This window comes from Pezoporus flaviventris, unplaced genomic scaffold, assembly GCF_033815535.1.
Source record: "Pezoporus flaviventris isolate CSIRO_AGI_PZ_B2104156 unplaced genomic scaffold, CSIRO_AGI_Pfla_v1 ptg000023l, whole genome shotgun sequence".
Lineage (NCBI taxonomy): Eukaryota > Metazoa > Chordata > Aves > Psittaciformes > Psittacidae > Pezoporus > Pezoporus flaviventris.
Window position 1 is genome coordinate 9,378,236 of NW_026892571.1, and position 15,254 is coordinate 9,393,489.

General features: G+C 48.4%; 1 protein-coding gene across 1 annotated transcript in view; it reads right to left on the bottom strand.

Moving 5' to 3' along the window:
- Positions 1-733: 733 nt before the first annotated feature.
- Positions 734-15,254, bottom strand: part of ADRB2 (adrenoceptor beta 2) — a 34,117-nt gene continuing 19,596 nt past the window's right edge. Inside the window, exon 2 of the mRNA XM_061456654.1 lies at positions 734-4,194. Coding sequence (XP_061312638.1) covers positions 4,160-4,194 — 35 coding nt within the window. The 3' untranslated portion in view covers positions 734-4,159. The remainder of the gene's footprint in view (positions 4,195-15,254) is intronic.

Here is a 15,254-nt window from a genome sequence, read left to right on the forward strand (position 1 = left end):
TTGAATATCTTTATGCATTAGGGCACTCGAGGCCCTCCAATGTTTTAAATTGGGATGATTAATTGTCTAATCATGAATTCTATCGGAAATATGTGATTTTGATTCTTTCGCTGTTTGGGGACCAAATTCTTCCCCTGACAATTGCTTCTGAAAGCTGTGATGTCACTGCCACTGTACCCCACATCACTGGGAAGAACAGAGAGGAGGAATTAAGGAACCTTCTGCTCTATCACTGATACGAAGTTTGGGCAAGGAACCAGCCCTCAGGGCACACTGCTATGTAGGAGAGTCCAGATTCCTCTGTTGTCATCCAGCAAAACCCTTAGAAGTCTCTTCACTCTCCTCTGCCTTTTTTTCTCCCCTTGGTTTTTGTGGTGTCCTCCTCCTGCTCTGCTCCACTGTACCTCCAGGCACCTACACAGACTGCCTTGCTGCTGCTCAGCTCCTCTGCAGCCTTGTGGCACAGCCCTGTTCTCACAATGCTTGGATATAATGCAACCCATCAGCATCAGCAGGCTTTGTGGAGAAGCCCTGGAACCTGCTCTGGAGCACTTTGGGTTTTCAGATCCCTGGATATTTCTGCCTGCATTCAGCTTCTGCCCCAGGTAGCCCCAGCATCCTCCCCACAAGATGCCCCGGCATCTGCAGCAGCACAGTGACATTCTGCTCCCACCATCCCAGTGCCATCCCTTTCTCTGGTGCGGCATGGAATAGCATAGAAAAAGAAGAGGAGGACTTTTCATTTTTTATTGGTAGGAACGATTTGTTCGGTGAGAAGAACAGAGCTCTTACAATCACAATGGTGCTCCAGCCGAGTGCTGTACACAAAGACTCCCCAAGCATGTGCTGAGCCCGATGAGCCCCCCATGCTGCTCATGGGGCTCCCTCTGTGCAGAGCTGCAGCTCCAACTCATGGGTACGATTTTCAGGCAGGGCAGACCACAGCTCCCTGCCGCAGCACAGACCTCTGCCCCCCACCCATCCCTGTACAGCAGCACAGGTGATACTACAGCATCACCCACCTCCATTGCCCAGTTTGGGCTTTGCTGAGATGGGGACGTTGTTGTGTGCTGTCCCTGGCAGGCATTCACTCCCCGCAGGGTAGGAGGAGCTCATTACCAGTGCTTTCAGAAACGTCTCTGTGCCTGCCCCTTTCCTGCATCCCATGTGCAGTGAGGAAAGAGCAGCTCCGCAGACCAGGCATTGCCAGAGACCCTGGCTGCTCCCTGGTCAGTCGGATCCCTGGTAAATCTCTGCACGGCTGAATCAACAGGCTCATTCTGTGCCAAACTATGGGAAGGACAGCGAGCAGCAGCGATCAGGGATACAGAGAAGTTCTTGGGAGGAGGAAAGAGGAGTACGGGTTGAGTGGTGGAGCCTGGCTGGGACATAATGAGCAGCAGGTATTCGAAGAGCATCACTAGGAATAACGGAATGAAGTTTCAAGAGGAAATGCAGGTGGAATACTAATAGCAGCTTCTGACTTGGACTACAGAGCAATCTCCCAAAGGACAGCACAATAACCCTGGTGTCAGGGCATTTAAAAATAGACCCAGCACACCACCAGTAAACGTAACACATAGAACAGGCCTGAAGGGCCATAGGCAGATGGATTTGTAATATGCCTCTTCTATCTCCAACTCTTACAACTCTGCAAGGAAGCAATCAGCAATAAGCAGGTCACTGCTTTTGGGCCATGCTGGCAGATTATCAGAGCAAGCGTATCCATTTCACTTACTGCAACCTGCTCTTGCACATGAGAGGATTTGTGAGAAAAAGAACTACAATGATCCCATGCATGTCTCTAACCTGAAAACAAGTCCCAAGGGCAGTGTTTCCAGTACATAATAAGTGACTAGAGGCAGCCAGGAATCTTCTGAAGAGCAGGTTTTGATTGGGAAATATTTCCATTCAGCAGCCAGACAGGTCTGGACAAAGCCTTGGTGGGGCATCTCAGAGGGAAGGGTATGGGAGATGTCAGGCTCCCCTGGAGCAGTCAGGAGCCCTGCCAGGGACGTCCGGGAACCCTGGCTCCCTCCTAAGCATGGGAGCTGTGGGAGAGCAGCAGGGCACCAGAGAGACCCTTCTCCCAGAGAAATGGTTCCCCTCTGCACTGGGACACACAGGCTTTCCACAAAATGGAATACCTGGATGCTGCTGGTGTGCCAGCCTTTTAGCAAAATGGGTAAGAACAGCCATGGAATCAGAGAATCACAGACTGGTTTTGGTTGGTAAGGACTTTAAGACCATCTAGTTCCAACCCCCCTGCTGAGCATGAACCATTACAGCTACAGCATTGTCTAGAGAGGCTCCTGCCCCTGATTTCAGACTGGCTATGTTACGTGAGTCTGTACACGGTTATCTCTTTTGGACAGAACAGAAAAGGCTGCCAGGTGTTAAACCCCTGTGAGCACACTGGTGGCAACCTCCTTGGATGGTGATACAGCTCCCTGCAAGTGTCCAAAGCCAGGATGCCCACAAAGTGAATGTGGACATGCTTCACTAGAGCTCCGAGCACTGGAAGGACACGATCCAGCCAGGAAACATGCACAGAGACACATACCCTGCACACACAGCTGCATGGAGCAAATCTGGCTAGAGGAGCACAGCGCAGCTCATGCTGCCTTTCTGTCCTTCCAGCCAAGGTTTCCCCAGCCTGTCTGCAATCCCTGAAAGATCAAAATCGCACATTTACCCAGGGAAAGCATTTCTGGTTAACTGCAGCCTTCTCCTCCTGCCTCATGTGCACACCCCGTGTGCCCTGCCAAGGCATGCACCCGTCCCTTTGCCCGCTCCCATCACACACACAGAGCACACACTCCCTCTCTCCATCCCCTCTCAGCTGCGGATGTCGGTGGGGAGGGCGCTCCGTTAGCAGCTTTGCATCGAACAGCAAGAAAATAAATAAATAAATAGGATTGCACGTGAGGGAAGGGGTGTGCAGCTGGAAGCCCCAGGGACAAGGTCTGAGATGGGGCTCCCGGCACAGTTCGGTACCAGGAAGTTTTGCCCAGGCCTCTGGGAGCAGCTCGGTGAACAGAGACCTGCAGCCACCCAGCTGGGCTTACAGCTGCATTAGGAGGTGCACATTTTCCTATGGGTTTGGATCAGTTTTTCCTACTTTCTGCCTGAGCCCCCATCACTCTGTCTGTTTCTTTCTCTGCTGAATGAGCTTTAACAGCAGATGAGTGTGCAACCTGCTAGTATGCTCATGTCCACACCTATAGGAGAGGGACGGATGCTCTATAATGTTTTGGGGCTCCTGTGTTAAAACTTGGCTCCCAAGCGTGGTGGCCATGCTAGCATGTGACTGCTTGCAAGTAAAAAGATTGCCAGGTTCAAGCCTTTCTCCAGTCTGAAGTCCAGGCATTACAGTTGCAGATTTGATGGCATGAGGAGCAAACGAAGGCCACGTTACATCTGCACTGTACAAAGTCAGCCCCATCTAGCAACAGCACTGCACTGGGCAGCACAGATTTGCCCTGTGCTAATACTTCTTGTTTGTGAGGGTCTGGGCCCCACATGCAGTACACATAGGCCTAGAGAGAAAAAGAGGTAGACAGAGAGGACACCAGAAGAAACAAGCACAGAATGAATCAAAGCAATCTTCCATGCTCCGTCTCTCTCAGTCTTGGTCAGATTCCTGTTCCGGCTGGAGCCTCAGCCAGCAATGAGAGCGCATCCTGCTGTCTCCTCACCTTGCTGTGCCTCTTCCAAACCAGACACTGAAGACAGCCATGTGGTCCTGACACCCCTTTCCCTTTTGACAGTGCTTTCCAAGGATGCTGTGCCAGGGAAAGCCCTCTGCACCTTTTGTGGTGATTTGGACGTTCCCCTCCATCAGTTCACAGGGCTCCTGTAGCTTCTTTGCAGAGCTTGTTTCACATGCAGTGGCTCCTGCAAAGTGCCTCTCTTAGTGCCGGTCCCCCATCTGTGTCCTCTGAGGCTAGTAGAGCCTTTCCTGGTCCTCTGGTTGTCCTTCATCAGCTTCTCCTTCAGGTGATGCACAATGGGCTATGGGTTGGGATGAAGACATTTGCCAAGGCAATCACTTCCCGCAGCATCCCTAGGCTCAGAGAAGCAAGGTCATGATCCCACTCAATCTCTTCATTCAGAGCCCTCATGAGCTCAGGGTGGTGAGGAAGAGAGGTCAGCCCATTCAGCTCTCAACCATGCCTGGACACCCAGGGATCTCTGTGGGACAGAGAAAGAAAGAAAAAACCCATCAGTTCAGCCTGGTAGGGGTTGGGTAGAGGAGGGGTTCAGATGCTGTAGACAGGAGAGAGATTACACCTCCCCAGAACTCCACACACCATGCCCACTGGCACTATCTTATCCACAGGTCCCCTCCCGAGCTACTGAACACCACCCAAACCAGACCCTGGACAACTGGGTGCTTTAGTACCTATCTTCCCACAGTAGCTACCAAACAGCAAAGCTTCTTTGCATGGGGTAATTGGAATAAACAGATGCATCTCTACATACACACTCAGGTCAGCTGCCCAGGAGATGGGAACACATTTCCTTCTGGTTTTAATATGTGAATCTACAAAAGGGAAGAAATATGGGGCTTTTTCTTGATTGTGGAGATAACGAATGACAGACATGTTAGATGGAAAAATGGGAAATTAATCTCTAGGTAGAGAAAAGAACAAGTACTGGATATGCCTTTTATTCACTTGAAAATGGTATTTTAATAAGTACATGCTGAAGACTATGGTCTGTGTGTGGAGGAGGAGAAAGCAGCATTTAAACCAGAATGCATCTGCAGAGAGGAAAAACAGCTGTTCTTTGGGAATACAGTGCCTCTCAGAAGAATTCTGGGCATCCAAGATGAAGTTGCATTTCTTGTGCAAATCATTCCTTCCTTCTTTTCCTCCTTCCATACCCACTCTATCACTGCCCTCCTCAGCTGAACACGGGAGACAAAATATAGCTACAGCCTGGTGGGTCATGTGCTGTTTCTCTCGCATATTCTCACTCCTCTCTCCCACTGCAATTGCTCTTGTGCAGTGAATTTCCCCCATTCTTAGACACATTATCCCATTGGTGCTACCATTGTCAGCGATGGGCTTGGCCTTGGCCAGTGGTGGGTCCATCTTAGAACCGTATTGACTCCACTGGGCATGGGGGAAGCTTCTAGCAGCTTCTCACAGCAGCCACCCTGCAGCACCCCCCACTACCAAAACCAAATACAGTGGGCACCGTGGGCTATCTAAAGGTGTCAAAACTGTAGCCCAGAAACCTTGCAGATCAGGAGCTCTTTAGAAAATCCCTGACGTGGCACATATGGAATGATAGCAGCTTTACAACTCCAGGAATTTCCACAGGCAACAGCCACGCAGTCATGCAGCATGGGGCTGAGGACTGACAGTTTAATGGGGGAGGAAAGCTATACCCAAATATGAAGTAATGGCGATGAAATCAGTGACTTTCTGCAATGCGGAATGCTAAGCTTGCTGGAATTCTTCCAGAACAAATCCGGAATCTCTGCGTGAAGCTTCTCTGCCCTTTTCCTTCAGCTTGAAGCCAAAAGGCTCTGCTTCGACTATCCTATAGATGGAGCTTGTAAGCTTATGAGGAAACTTGAACCATGCTATAAGCTCCCAGGGCAAAGCCAACTGTTGTAAAGAATTCAAATGGGAAGGAGGAGGGAATTCTTTAAACAAACTGCATGCCTGCATTCAGGAAAGAGAGCCACGAAGCAGAGCAAGGTTATGTTCTGACTCTGCATCCCTCGGTCACTGTGATTTAACTGCCTCTTTTCCTAATTGGCCTTTGCAATGATGCTACCGACCACCCTCATCCTGCAGAGACCAGTCCCCAACGTCTTGACTTGGTTCTTCCCAAGGGTCCAAAAGAGGTCAATGGATCCTGTCCTGCTCTGTGGCACTTCCAGGCTACCTGGTGATTCACATGGACCCTGTTTTGACTTGCTGGCTTTAAAGCAATTACTCCACACATGGCTGCATTTCACTGTGTGCAAACTGAGCCACTCAGAGCAAACACGTGCTATTGAAAGGAAAGTCACTTATGAACAATTAGGAGATTGGCCAGATGCCCACAGAAGAAGGGTGTAAATCAGCTTGCCTCCAACGGCTTTAATGGAGCAAGGCTGATGGACTCTGAGTCCACCGCTGGGCTCTCTTAACTTCCCAAAACGCAGCCTCCGGAAATCCAGGCCCTCCTTGCCAAAGTCCCTTTAAACAGCAAGGTTGTTTGGGAAGCCCTACAGCTTCAGAAGGAAACATCCACTTCTCATCTCCTTCCGCTTAGAGCCACAGCTTGCAGGCTGAATCCCCAGCAGAGCAGAAAGAGGGGCCAGCACCCCTTTGACAGCCAGGCTTTCACTTCTAGCCCTTTAGAGACAAGGTGGAAAAATGTAGAGAAACAAGTGAGTGAGGATTAACACCCTGAATGCTGCCAGCACAGAATGCTTGAACAATTGCTTGTGTCCTCCTGGAGGAAAAAAGTGCAGGCAGCATTCCACCCCTCTTAGCATCAGTTGCAAGGCAGCTCCTCCACGTGCCCCTCTGCCTTCAGCTGGACCACCAGTTCCTCCATGGACACCTGCATGGTGTCCATCAAGATGTAAGGAAGATGTGCTACCTTGTGCTCCAGCATCATCATCGCAACACAAGCCAAATGGTCAGATTCATCCCTTTATGAATCTTCTGGAATAGCAACAGGCAACGGGACTAATAACTTTATACGGGAGCATTGGTTTATCCTTTTCATCAATGATCTACTATATGGAGCTCTTTGACACACAAACTGTAGTGAAGCTCCAACTCATTTCTCAACTTAATAGAAGCAAAACCCATGGAATTTCTCTCCATCATCACCACTGTATCCCAGAGCAAACCCTGGCCTGCTGTTCAGTAACACAGTGCTAGGACATGCTGAGCCCAACGACTTTTACTCTTGTTCTGGTATAAGTCAGCAGCAACATTCTGAAGTCAAGGGAGTCTAACTTTCCTTTACACTGCCACTATGGCACTGACGTCAGTGGAGCTAGTTCAGATTTACACTAGTGTCATTGAGAAAGGAATTATACCCAACTGATTTACACCACTGTAAAACTGATGGGCAAGAGAAACTGAGTTTGCAGCACACAGTCCTGTCCAGGCGCTGATGGAAGACAGGGCTAACTACCCAAATAGCGGCATAATCTGAACAATCCTTCTTTATGGTCTCCGAATGTGTGCGTGCACGTAGGAAGGAGGTTTGGAAGATGGCAATTCAAATAAACAGCAGATCACTTATCCTAAACATCTGCCTCATAAAAGCAGAAAATCAGATGTTGCCCTGGAACGCCTGCTATTTGCTGCTCTGAGTAACACAGAGGGAGCACAGCACTGACCTCTTCCAACATTTCCTTTGCCCTGAGATCTGAATTCCTCAGGGTTCACAAGTCAAAGCATAATATTCAAACCAGAAGTCATCTGAAGAAACTTTGCAGCCTCTATTCTTGAGCGGTGCCTGTTCACCTGTGGGCAGCTTGGGTTTGCTCATCAGACAAACACGACGAGTGGGATGGACCACCCGCATCCCACAAAGCAAGGGATGTGTGGAGACAGGCCACATGCATTCATCTTGCTAACTACAAATCCAGCTGGATACAACTGATTTACATTCCTTTATTTTGTTTCAGTACAGCCCTAGAAGATGTGGAAGACTAATAATGAAATCACTTTTGGTCATTAGTCATAATACATCCCAGGCTTAAGGGCAGCCATTCTCCAGGGTGAAGATCTGATGAGAAAGCAAAAAATGACCTTTTCAACCAATGGGAATCAACGATAGCCCACAAGGAAAAGATGAAGAAGGAAAATATTCCCTCCCTTGCCCCAGGCTGTAGATTGGCAGTAGATTGTCTTCGTGGTTTGCTGAATGGCTTTGCAAATCTCAGAAGATTTGCTTCATTCAATTTGAAGCATGTACACTGTAGAAATCTCCATCTGAGCTATTTGTCCAGAGAAATGGGCACTTTCAGGAGCCCAGTCCTCAGGCTAATGTAGCTATCTGCCAGGCAGGTGAGCAGCTCTTCCCCTGAGCATCAATGGGATTTGGGATGGAGTGAGGACAGAGCAAAATGAGGTTTCACTGTAGAGCCTCCCTGCATTCCAGGCAAATGAGACAGTGTCAGCCTTACATTGCACAGTCTCTGCATCTACATGGGGGTCTTCCAACCTAGTAAAGATTGGCACAGACTGTCTATGGATTTTACCCTCTTTCCTTTCTTGCTTCTTCAGTCTCTCATTGGAAACTTGCTATTTTTTCATGTTTCAGCAACCTGTCATCTAGCATTTGCCAACAATTCTTCCTATAACCTTTAAATAACATATGTTAAAGTGCAGAGTGTAAAAAAAGAATCTTGGGGCACAACAACATGAAATGAACCATCAGTTGCTTCTTCATAGATTAAGGTAAAAGCAGAACCAATTAATGTGTGATAAGAAGCTGAGGTATAACAAGGGCAAAAAAAAAAACCAAAATGTACCAATCCCAGATTTAGGCAACTTTATGCCCATACTTACTAAAGAAAGGAAAAAGTTATGTCTCAGCCCTTTTAGTTTGCTGTAACCCAAATCTGTGCTTTAGGGTATCTTAGGGCATCTGTACTTGGCTGAATGAGGTGATGTTCTGGGTGACACATGATGATTCTACTTGTTTTGTTGCAGGGCTCTGACACAGCATCTTTCCTCCACAGCGTTCATCTGTTGTCTCTTAGCTACAGTTCACAGCCTTGGGAATGCCTGGCAGTGGTTCTTCACACTTTATAATGCATTCATCAGCTCAGGGGTAGTATTACTTCTTGGTCACTTTCCCCTGCACCAGTCTGTGCTTACTTTATACTCCCTCCCCATGAGCCCTCCTATGGGACAGGGATCCAGCAGCCAATGCAACAAAGCCAAACTTTGACACAACTTCCCAGTTACTATCAGTTATTACCACATGTCCAGCTTGCTCCCCCCTAGCCACGAACCACTGTAAGTTCACATCTTCACTTGTTTGGGTATCAAACACCTCTGAAGACCCAAGTCCTCTTTGTCCTGTATCACCAGTTGAAGAACACAGATCTCTCACCACTAGGATAACACTTCATCTTGCCAGGGTCTTGGTAACGATCACTGACCCTTAAATCAATGCAGATTGCAGTCCCATCATTAAATCTGGGTCTTCATTTACTTTTCTCAGAAATAATGTCCTCACCAAATTCTAGGTTTGAAGGACTTCTTTTCCCATCAGAGGATCACCAAAGTAACTCTGGAAAGTAGCCAGAATGTGAACAGCTGCAAAGCAGCAGGCTTTTAAAAGCTCTGTTATCTTATTTCTCTCTCATTTGCTTGCTCCAGCGTTTGGGGGGGGGGGGCATTTGTTTCTCTTTCTGAATTCTGGGGATGTGAGAAGGACATTATTTGCTTTGCTTTTTTATAATCATTGAAGAGATTGAAAGTGCTTCCCAACAGAGCGACAATTCTCTTTGAAACTATTAAATCAAACTGTAAAATCCCACAATTCCCCTGCAGGAGCTCTTGATGGAGAATTAGGAGCCTTGTGTAAACCTTTTCTGGGGTTTTATGGGTTTTGGCAAATAATGATTTTCCTCCCTGTGTTTTCCTGACAACATGCAATGCGCCAGGGCATGTGCTGCTATTGTGCACTTGACTCTCTGCAGCTGATAGACTTCACTCAAATCTTGCCACTGTGACTTGTAAGGGCAAGTGGGAGGACTGTAGAAAGGGATGATGGTTTCTGAAGCCCTTATAGAGGAGGTTTATTCTGAAACAGGAGCTGCTGCATGTACACATGATGTAAATGTCAAATAGCCGGTATGTGGGATCTCACTATGCTCTCAAGGTACAGAAACATGATTTCATGACCACATGAAGAACCACGTACTTTCAATGCTCTGCAGACCTGAAGTGATGACAGAGGTAAGTGTGCTGTTGTGACCAGAGCCCTGCATGCCAGGTAATGCAGGCAATGCCTCTGTCTTCATTTGTGGCATACTGTAATTTCTTTTTCCTGGTGTGATGCCAACATAATGTAGATTTGTGCTTAAGCTGGGCTTACATCCAGTTTCCTATGCAGTTGTTTCAGCTAATATGGGCTTTAAACCAAACCAAACAAGTTAACAATGAGCAGAACATCCTTCTCCCTTTAGGAACAACAGAATACCCAAACAACATCCTCATCCTCCATCTACCTCTGTACTCTGCACCCTATTAAAAAATAGGTATGGGATTTCAGCTCCTCTCCTGCCACAAAGGGCACATCTCTGAGCAACCTTCTCTCACCAACCCTGCTTTGAGCAGGGGGTTTGGATGGGAACATCTCCAGAGGTCCCTGCCAGCCCCTACCAATCTGTAGTCCTGTGAAATGTAGGAGGTAGGAGCACTGCTGAGTGGAGGACCTCTCAGTTAAGTGTCACTGGCATTTGAGTGGCAAGGTGATGGTGACGGTGGCATTACCACATCAGACATCCCATCAGTGGCTTCTTTACAACTGTGTTTTTCCCCATCAATTCTCAAGCTCTCCATTTTCCTGCTGCACTGTGATTTGTGGCCATGCAGGCTACTTACAAATAAACACTCAAAAGAATCAGCCATTGATGGAAGCCAAGCTGAAGGCAGCCAATGCTCTGATGGGAGAGCACAGCACAGTTGTTTTCTCAAGTTTGGTGAGGTGGGATCACACTTAGGGTCAAGCTGTTCCAAGGCTCCACTGGTTTACTTCTGGCCCAGGAGTTTACGAAGGGACAGACTGCCAGCCTTAGTTAACAGAGGTGGACCAGGAGCAAAAGAGCTTTATGACAGAGATTAAACCCAGATGCCTTCCCTGCCCTGCTTTTAGATATAAATTCATAGATGAGAATTGCAAACAATGGATGAGAAAGGGGCAGGGATCTGACAAACATGACAGAAGTGTCGCATCAGGAGGTCATTCAGTGCTTGCTTGGATCAGCTTCACACTTAAAAAGAGTCCTGTGTTTTAAGAAGTAAATGTTTGCGGACATTTGGCTTCAAGCAATGAAAATCCAGACTTAGCGTCATGGTTTGTGGAATTCAGGTCTGAAGTCTGATGTCCTCCAACTGCTTCAAATGCTTCGAGGATTTCTGGGAAGCCTTGTAAATGGATTTTGGGTGGTCTGTTGAATTGTTTTACACAAGACAAACTGGGGCGAGAGGAAATGCAGAAGAACTGCTGTCTTAGAGAGTGAGAGGCAGCTTTCCAGTGACACACCGAGTGTTCAGCCAGGGTTTGGTTTTCTGTCACAAAAAGCAAGAATATCCTCTCCATACTGCCTTGCGACATGGGGAGATGCTTACACAACTTGATCTTTCTCAGCTCTTTTGAGGGACTCCATCAGATGGCAGCAGCCACCCACAACCCTCTAGAGGTAAATGGTTCTTAAAGGTCCGATTTGAAAGAGCAAAACTTAAGAAATTAGGAGTAAAACTGGCAAGGCCAGGTGGCTTAACAGAAGCCATCTTGAATCTATCACAAAGCCATTAGTGTCCCTCAAAGCTGCGCGAAGCCGTCACCTTCATGGTACCTCCGTGCTCTATTGGTACAAGGGTCCAACAGGTAACAGGCAGAAGCAGATCTGCTCCTTTTCCCTGGAAGAAGGCATTTTTACTGAATTAAGTGAAAAGGGTGAGCTTTTCCATGCCTAGCGTATCATCACTAGTAAAGAGGGACTGAAGAGGGACTGAGCTGGATTCAGAGACCTAATACACAACCAGTGAGCCAGCTGCAGATAAGGAAATGGGGATGAAGGTCCAGATCTCTGCTTCTAATTCACAAGCAAACATCCAAACCAGCTGTCCTGTGGTTTGTCAGAGCACAGAATCCCTTTTTAGGGGAATCTGATACGTTTCCTACTGCCATGACTGACAGTCACCTACCCAGGTTGTTCTCGCCTAAATTCTGCCTCCTTGAACCAAGCATTCCCAGGATAGCTGTCAATGTTGAACAAGGGATGGGGACACAGGTGGGATTCAAGGCAGGTGAAACTGGGCATTACCATCTCCCCCTGCAGAAACAGACAACACATCCCTGTTGTTTGTGCTTTGCTGTGAGCTTCTGTGATGCTGCTGTGACTCCCTTGAGATTCTTCCTGGGGTAAAGAGGCAACAAGAGAGTGCGAGACACAGAGGACATCCTCCCTCCATCTCCCACGTGCAGCTCTGCGGCTGTCTCTCTTGCAGGCACTGTTCCCATGCAAGGCTCCAATGCGGATGATCTGTGATCCCTAGGGCATGGGTGGAATGGCCTAGGATGTGGGAAATGGTTTACAACCAAGTCCCTTATCCTCAGGCAGCCTACAAACCCTACACTAGCCCCGGGGGCTACGCAGAGTGCAGGGTGACACTGTCACCACACTTGCTGTGCCTTGCTGAGCCACTGCAGCCTGCTCCATACAGCCGGAGCTGGCGGGCACTAGGGTTTCCTTTCCTGACAGGGAGGAGCAGAACCTCATCGGGGAAGGACACTGTGGTTTGTGTCCATCCACCTCCAATGCTCCTTCTACCCAACCCGCCTGCTTGCTGCTCTTCTCCTTCCTCGACTAAAGCCAGAGTGTGACGTGCATTGAGCGCTGACCCCACAGGGTGCCAGAAAGGGTCCAAAGTGAGGCCAGACAGAGGAAATGGCCCTTGTGACCCTCCCCGGGAAGGACAGGGGTGCGCTCCTGCCTGCAGCTCCTGCATGGTATGGGGCCAGCAGCTGGTGTTGGAGGTGACCAGGAGGAAGGAGGACAGGAAGGCATTTGTCTGTTTGCGTCAGCACTAAAGTATTTCCCCCCTTTTCAAACCAGTGTTTCATCAGCTGATCTCGGAGCAGTGTTATCCCTCCCACAGAGCAGATAAGGAGTTAGGACCTGACCAAGGCTGCTTAGCAAGCCAGAGCCACAAGTGACACCAGTCTGGTTTCCAAATCTCCCGATCCTCAGCCAACTCTGTGCAGCTCTGACATCCCCAGCTGAATGTGTGAGCTAACACCAATGCTAGTTGGTGACTAACGTGACTAATGAGGTAATGTGGATGCTGTTTAGACTCAGAGACATAGCAGATGCCATTTCACCCACAAATAAAATTCTTCATTCAAATAATGCTCTTCATTTCTCTTAGAAGAACATATCTTCCAAAATTGTGTATTATCCACCTGCTTCACTTCTTGGGATTGGGACATGGCAAAGAGGACAAGGGACGGGGCAGCAGCTGAGAGGTGATTATGGGAGAAATTCAGTTCTTGCCATTTCAAATCACCCCATCGTGTTACACAAACTTGTATTTGGCAAGAGGATGCAGGCCATGGGGCAGATCAAACGCAGCTGTTCCTAAACGTGACTTTGGTGACTGTATTTTTAAGCATCCTTAAGGAAGGAAGGAGGAAGAAGTCACCAGTTTCTGTTCTGCTCCCGTTCTGCTGGAACTGCACCCAGAGATGTGGAAATATATCAGGGGCTGCCCAGGTCAGGTCGGGTTTGTTCAGAACTCAGGCTGCCTTTTAGCCAGTCTGTGGTAGGTGCACGGGGAGAAAGAGAAGCTCCTGTGATGAATGGGAATCAAAGGAGAATCTGGTGACACGTTAACGCTGCAGCGGTGCAGGAAATGCGCTCTCTTCTCAGGGGGTGGTTACAGGGCTGGTAAAGGTCAGGGTTTCTTTTTTAGAGCCTTGAATTTTGACAACATTTCACCTGGCAAGGTACTGCTGCTGCCACTGGGAAGTAAGGGATATGCTGGTGCCCCTTGGGATAGCGCATGGCAGCTCAAAAACTTGACACTGGCATGCATGTTAATAGCTCAGAAGGGAGCAGGCAAAGAGAACAGGGGAAAGCAAACAGAAGAGGGTGAAGGAAGAAAGGCCACAGGTTTCGGACGTTTCCTTGAGGCAGACTCTGGTTTGCTACCGCTTGGGAAAAGGCACTTACGTAAATGTAAGTGATTCAGCACAAAGAAACCATCTGGAGACTGCGAGTCCTTCCCCTCCGGTGGCAGCGGTGACTGACTAACTATGTAAATAACATGAAAGCAGCATTAACAGCATGGCCATCCCTGTCACAGCTTTCTCCATAGCCATGCTGTGCAGTCACTGTCCCACAGGACACACGTGGCTCGGGGAAGGTGTTTGGAGGACACTGCTCTTGAGAAGACCTGTGGCTCTACCAGCCGACTAAATCAGCGACAGCCCTATTAGAAATACATAATTCTGTGGGCAGGGAGAAGTGGAGCCCCGGCCATCCTTTATTTCTCTCTTGTGCAATAGATCTCCAGTAACTTTTTCAAAAGCAGCTCTGGAACTTAAGTCTCATTTTCAGGATTGCCTTGGATAATCATTCACTCAGAAGTAGATGTTACTTGATGAGAGTAAGTCCAGTTTTTTTCCTTTATCCTGCTCATCCACATCAAAGGGTGGAGCACAGAGGTTTGTGCCAGGTTTGTGCTTATAAATATTCTCATGGTTTATAGGGCTAAACCTGTGTGGAAAACACCGGGTTCACACTACGCTTTGGTTTCCTTCATGAAAGCAAAGTGAGAGCTGCCAGAGCAGCGGCTGGCACACTGAGACGGGATCCCAGGCAGACACAACACAGTCCTGCAGTGGGCAGCACCCAGCTCTGCAGCACGAACAGTGTGAAGCCAGCAGCCAGGAATCCATGGGTGGAAGAGGCATGGCACCTGGGTAAACACCCGCAGCAAGAAGCCCTGTTTTCCCAGAGCCTGGCTTGGAGCTGGTGATTGCACCACAGCAGCCCTCAAGGGCTTTTGTGCTTTGCTCTCCAGCAAGCTCCTTCTCCAGCGAATGAGCAAATGGTTGGCATCTGCCACTGAGATATAAAAAGACTTCCCTGCGAGGTGGAGCTTGTCGTGTTGATCTCATGGTTACAGTCATGGTGACCTGCTGCACTTGATGGATGCTCCCCTTCCTCAAGTGCCCCTGCACTTGCCCTCCGTCAGCAGAAGCTACTCTTGTCTTCAGCTGAGTTTGCAGCCAGGCAGGCTGGGATTTCCCAACCCAACCTTCCCAGTGCAAATCTCAGCCGCACACAACACAAGAGCAAGACCTGTCCTCCTGGCCTCCAGAGAGGAGGTTAGAAGTGAGACAGCCCTTGCAGAAGTTAACTAAAGGAGAGCCCAGCAAAACCTTTCCAGGAACATGCAGAAACAGCAGGAGCAGAATATTAAAAGTACATCAGGTTCTCATTTCAGTGACTGATTTACTACAATTTTCCTGCTCTTTAG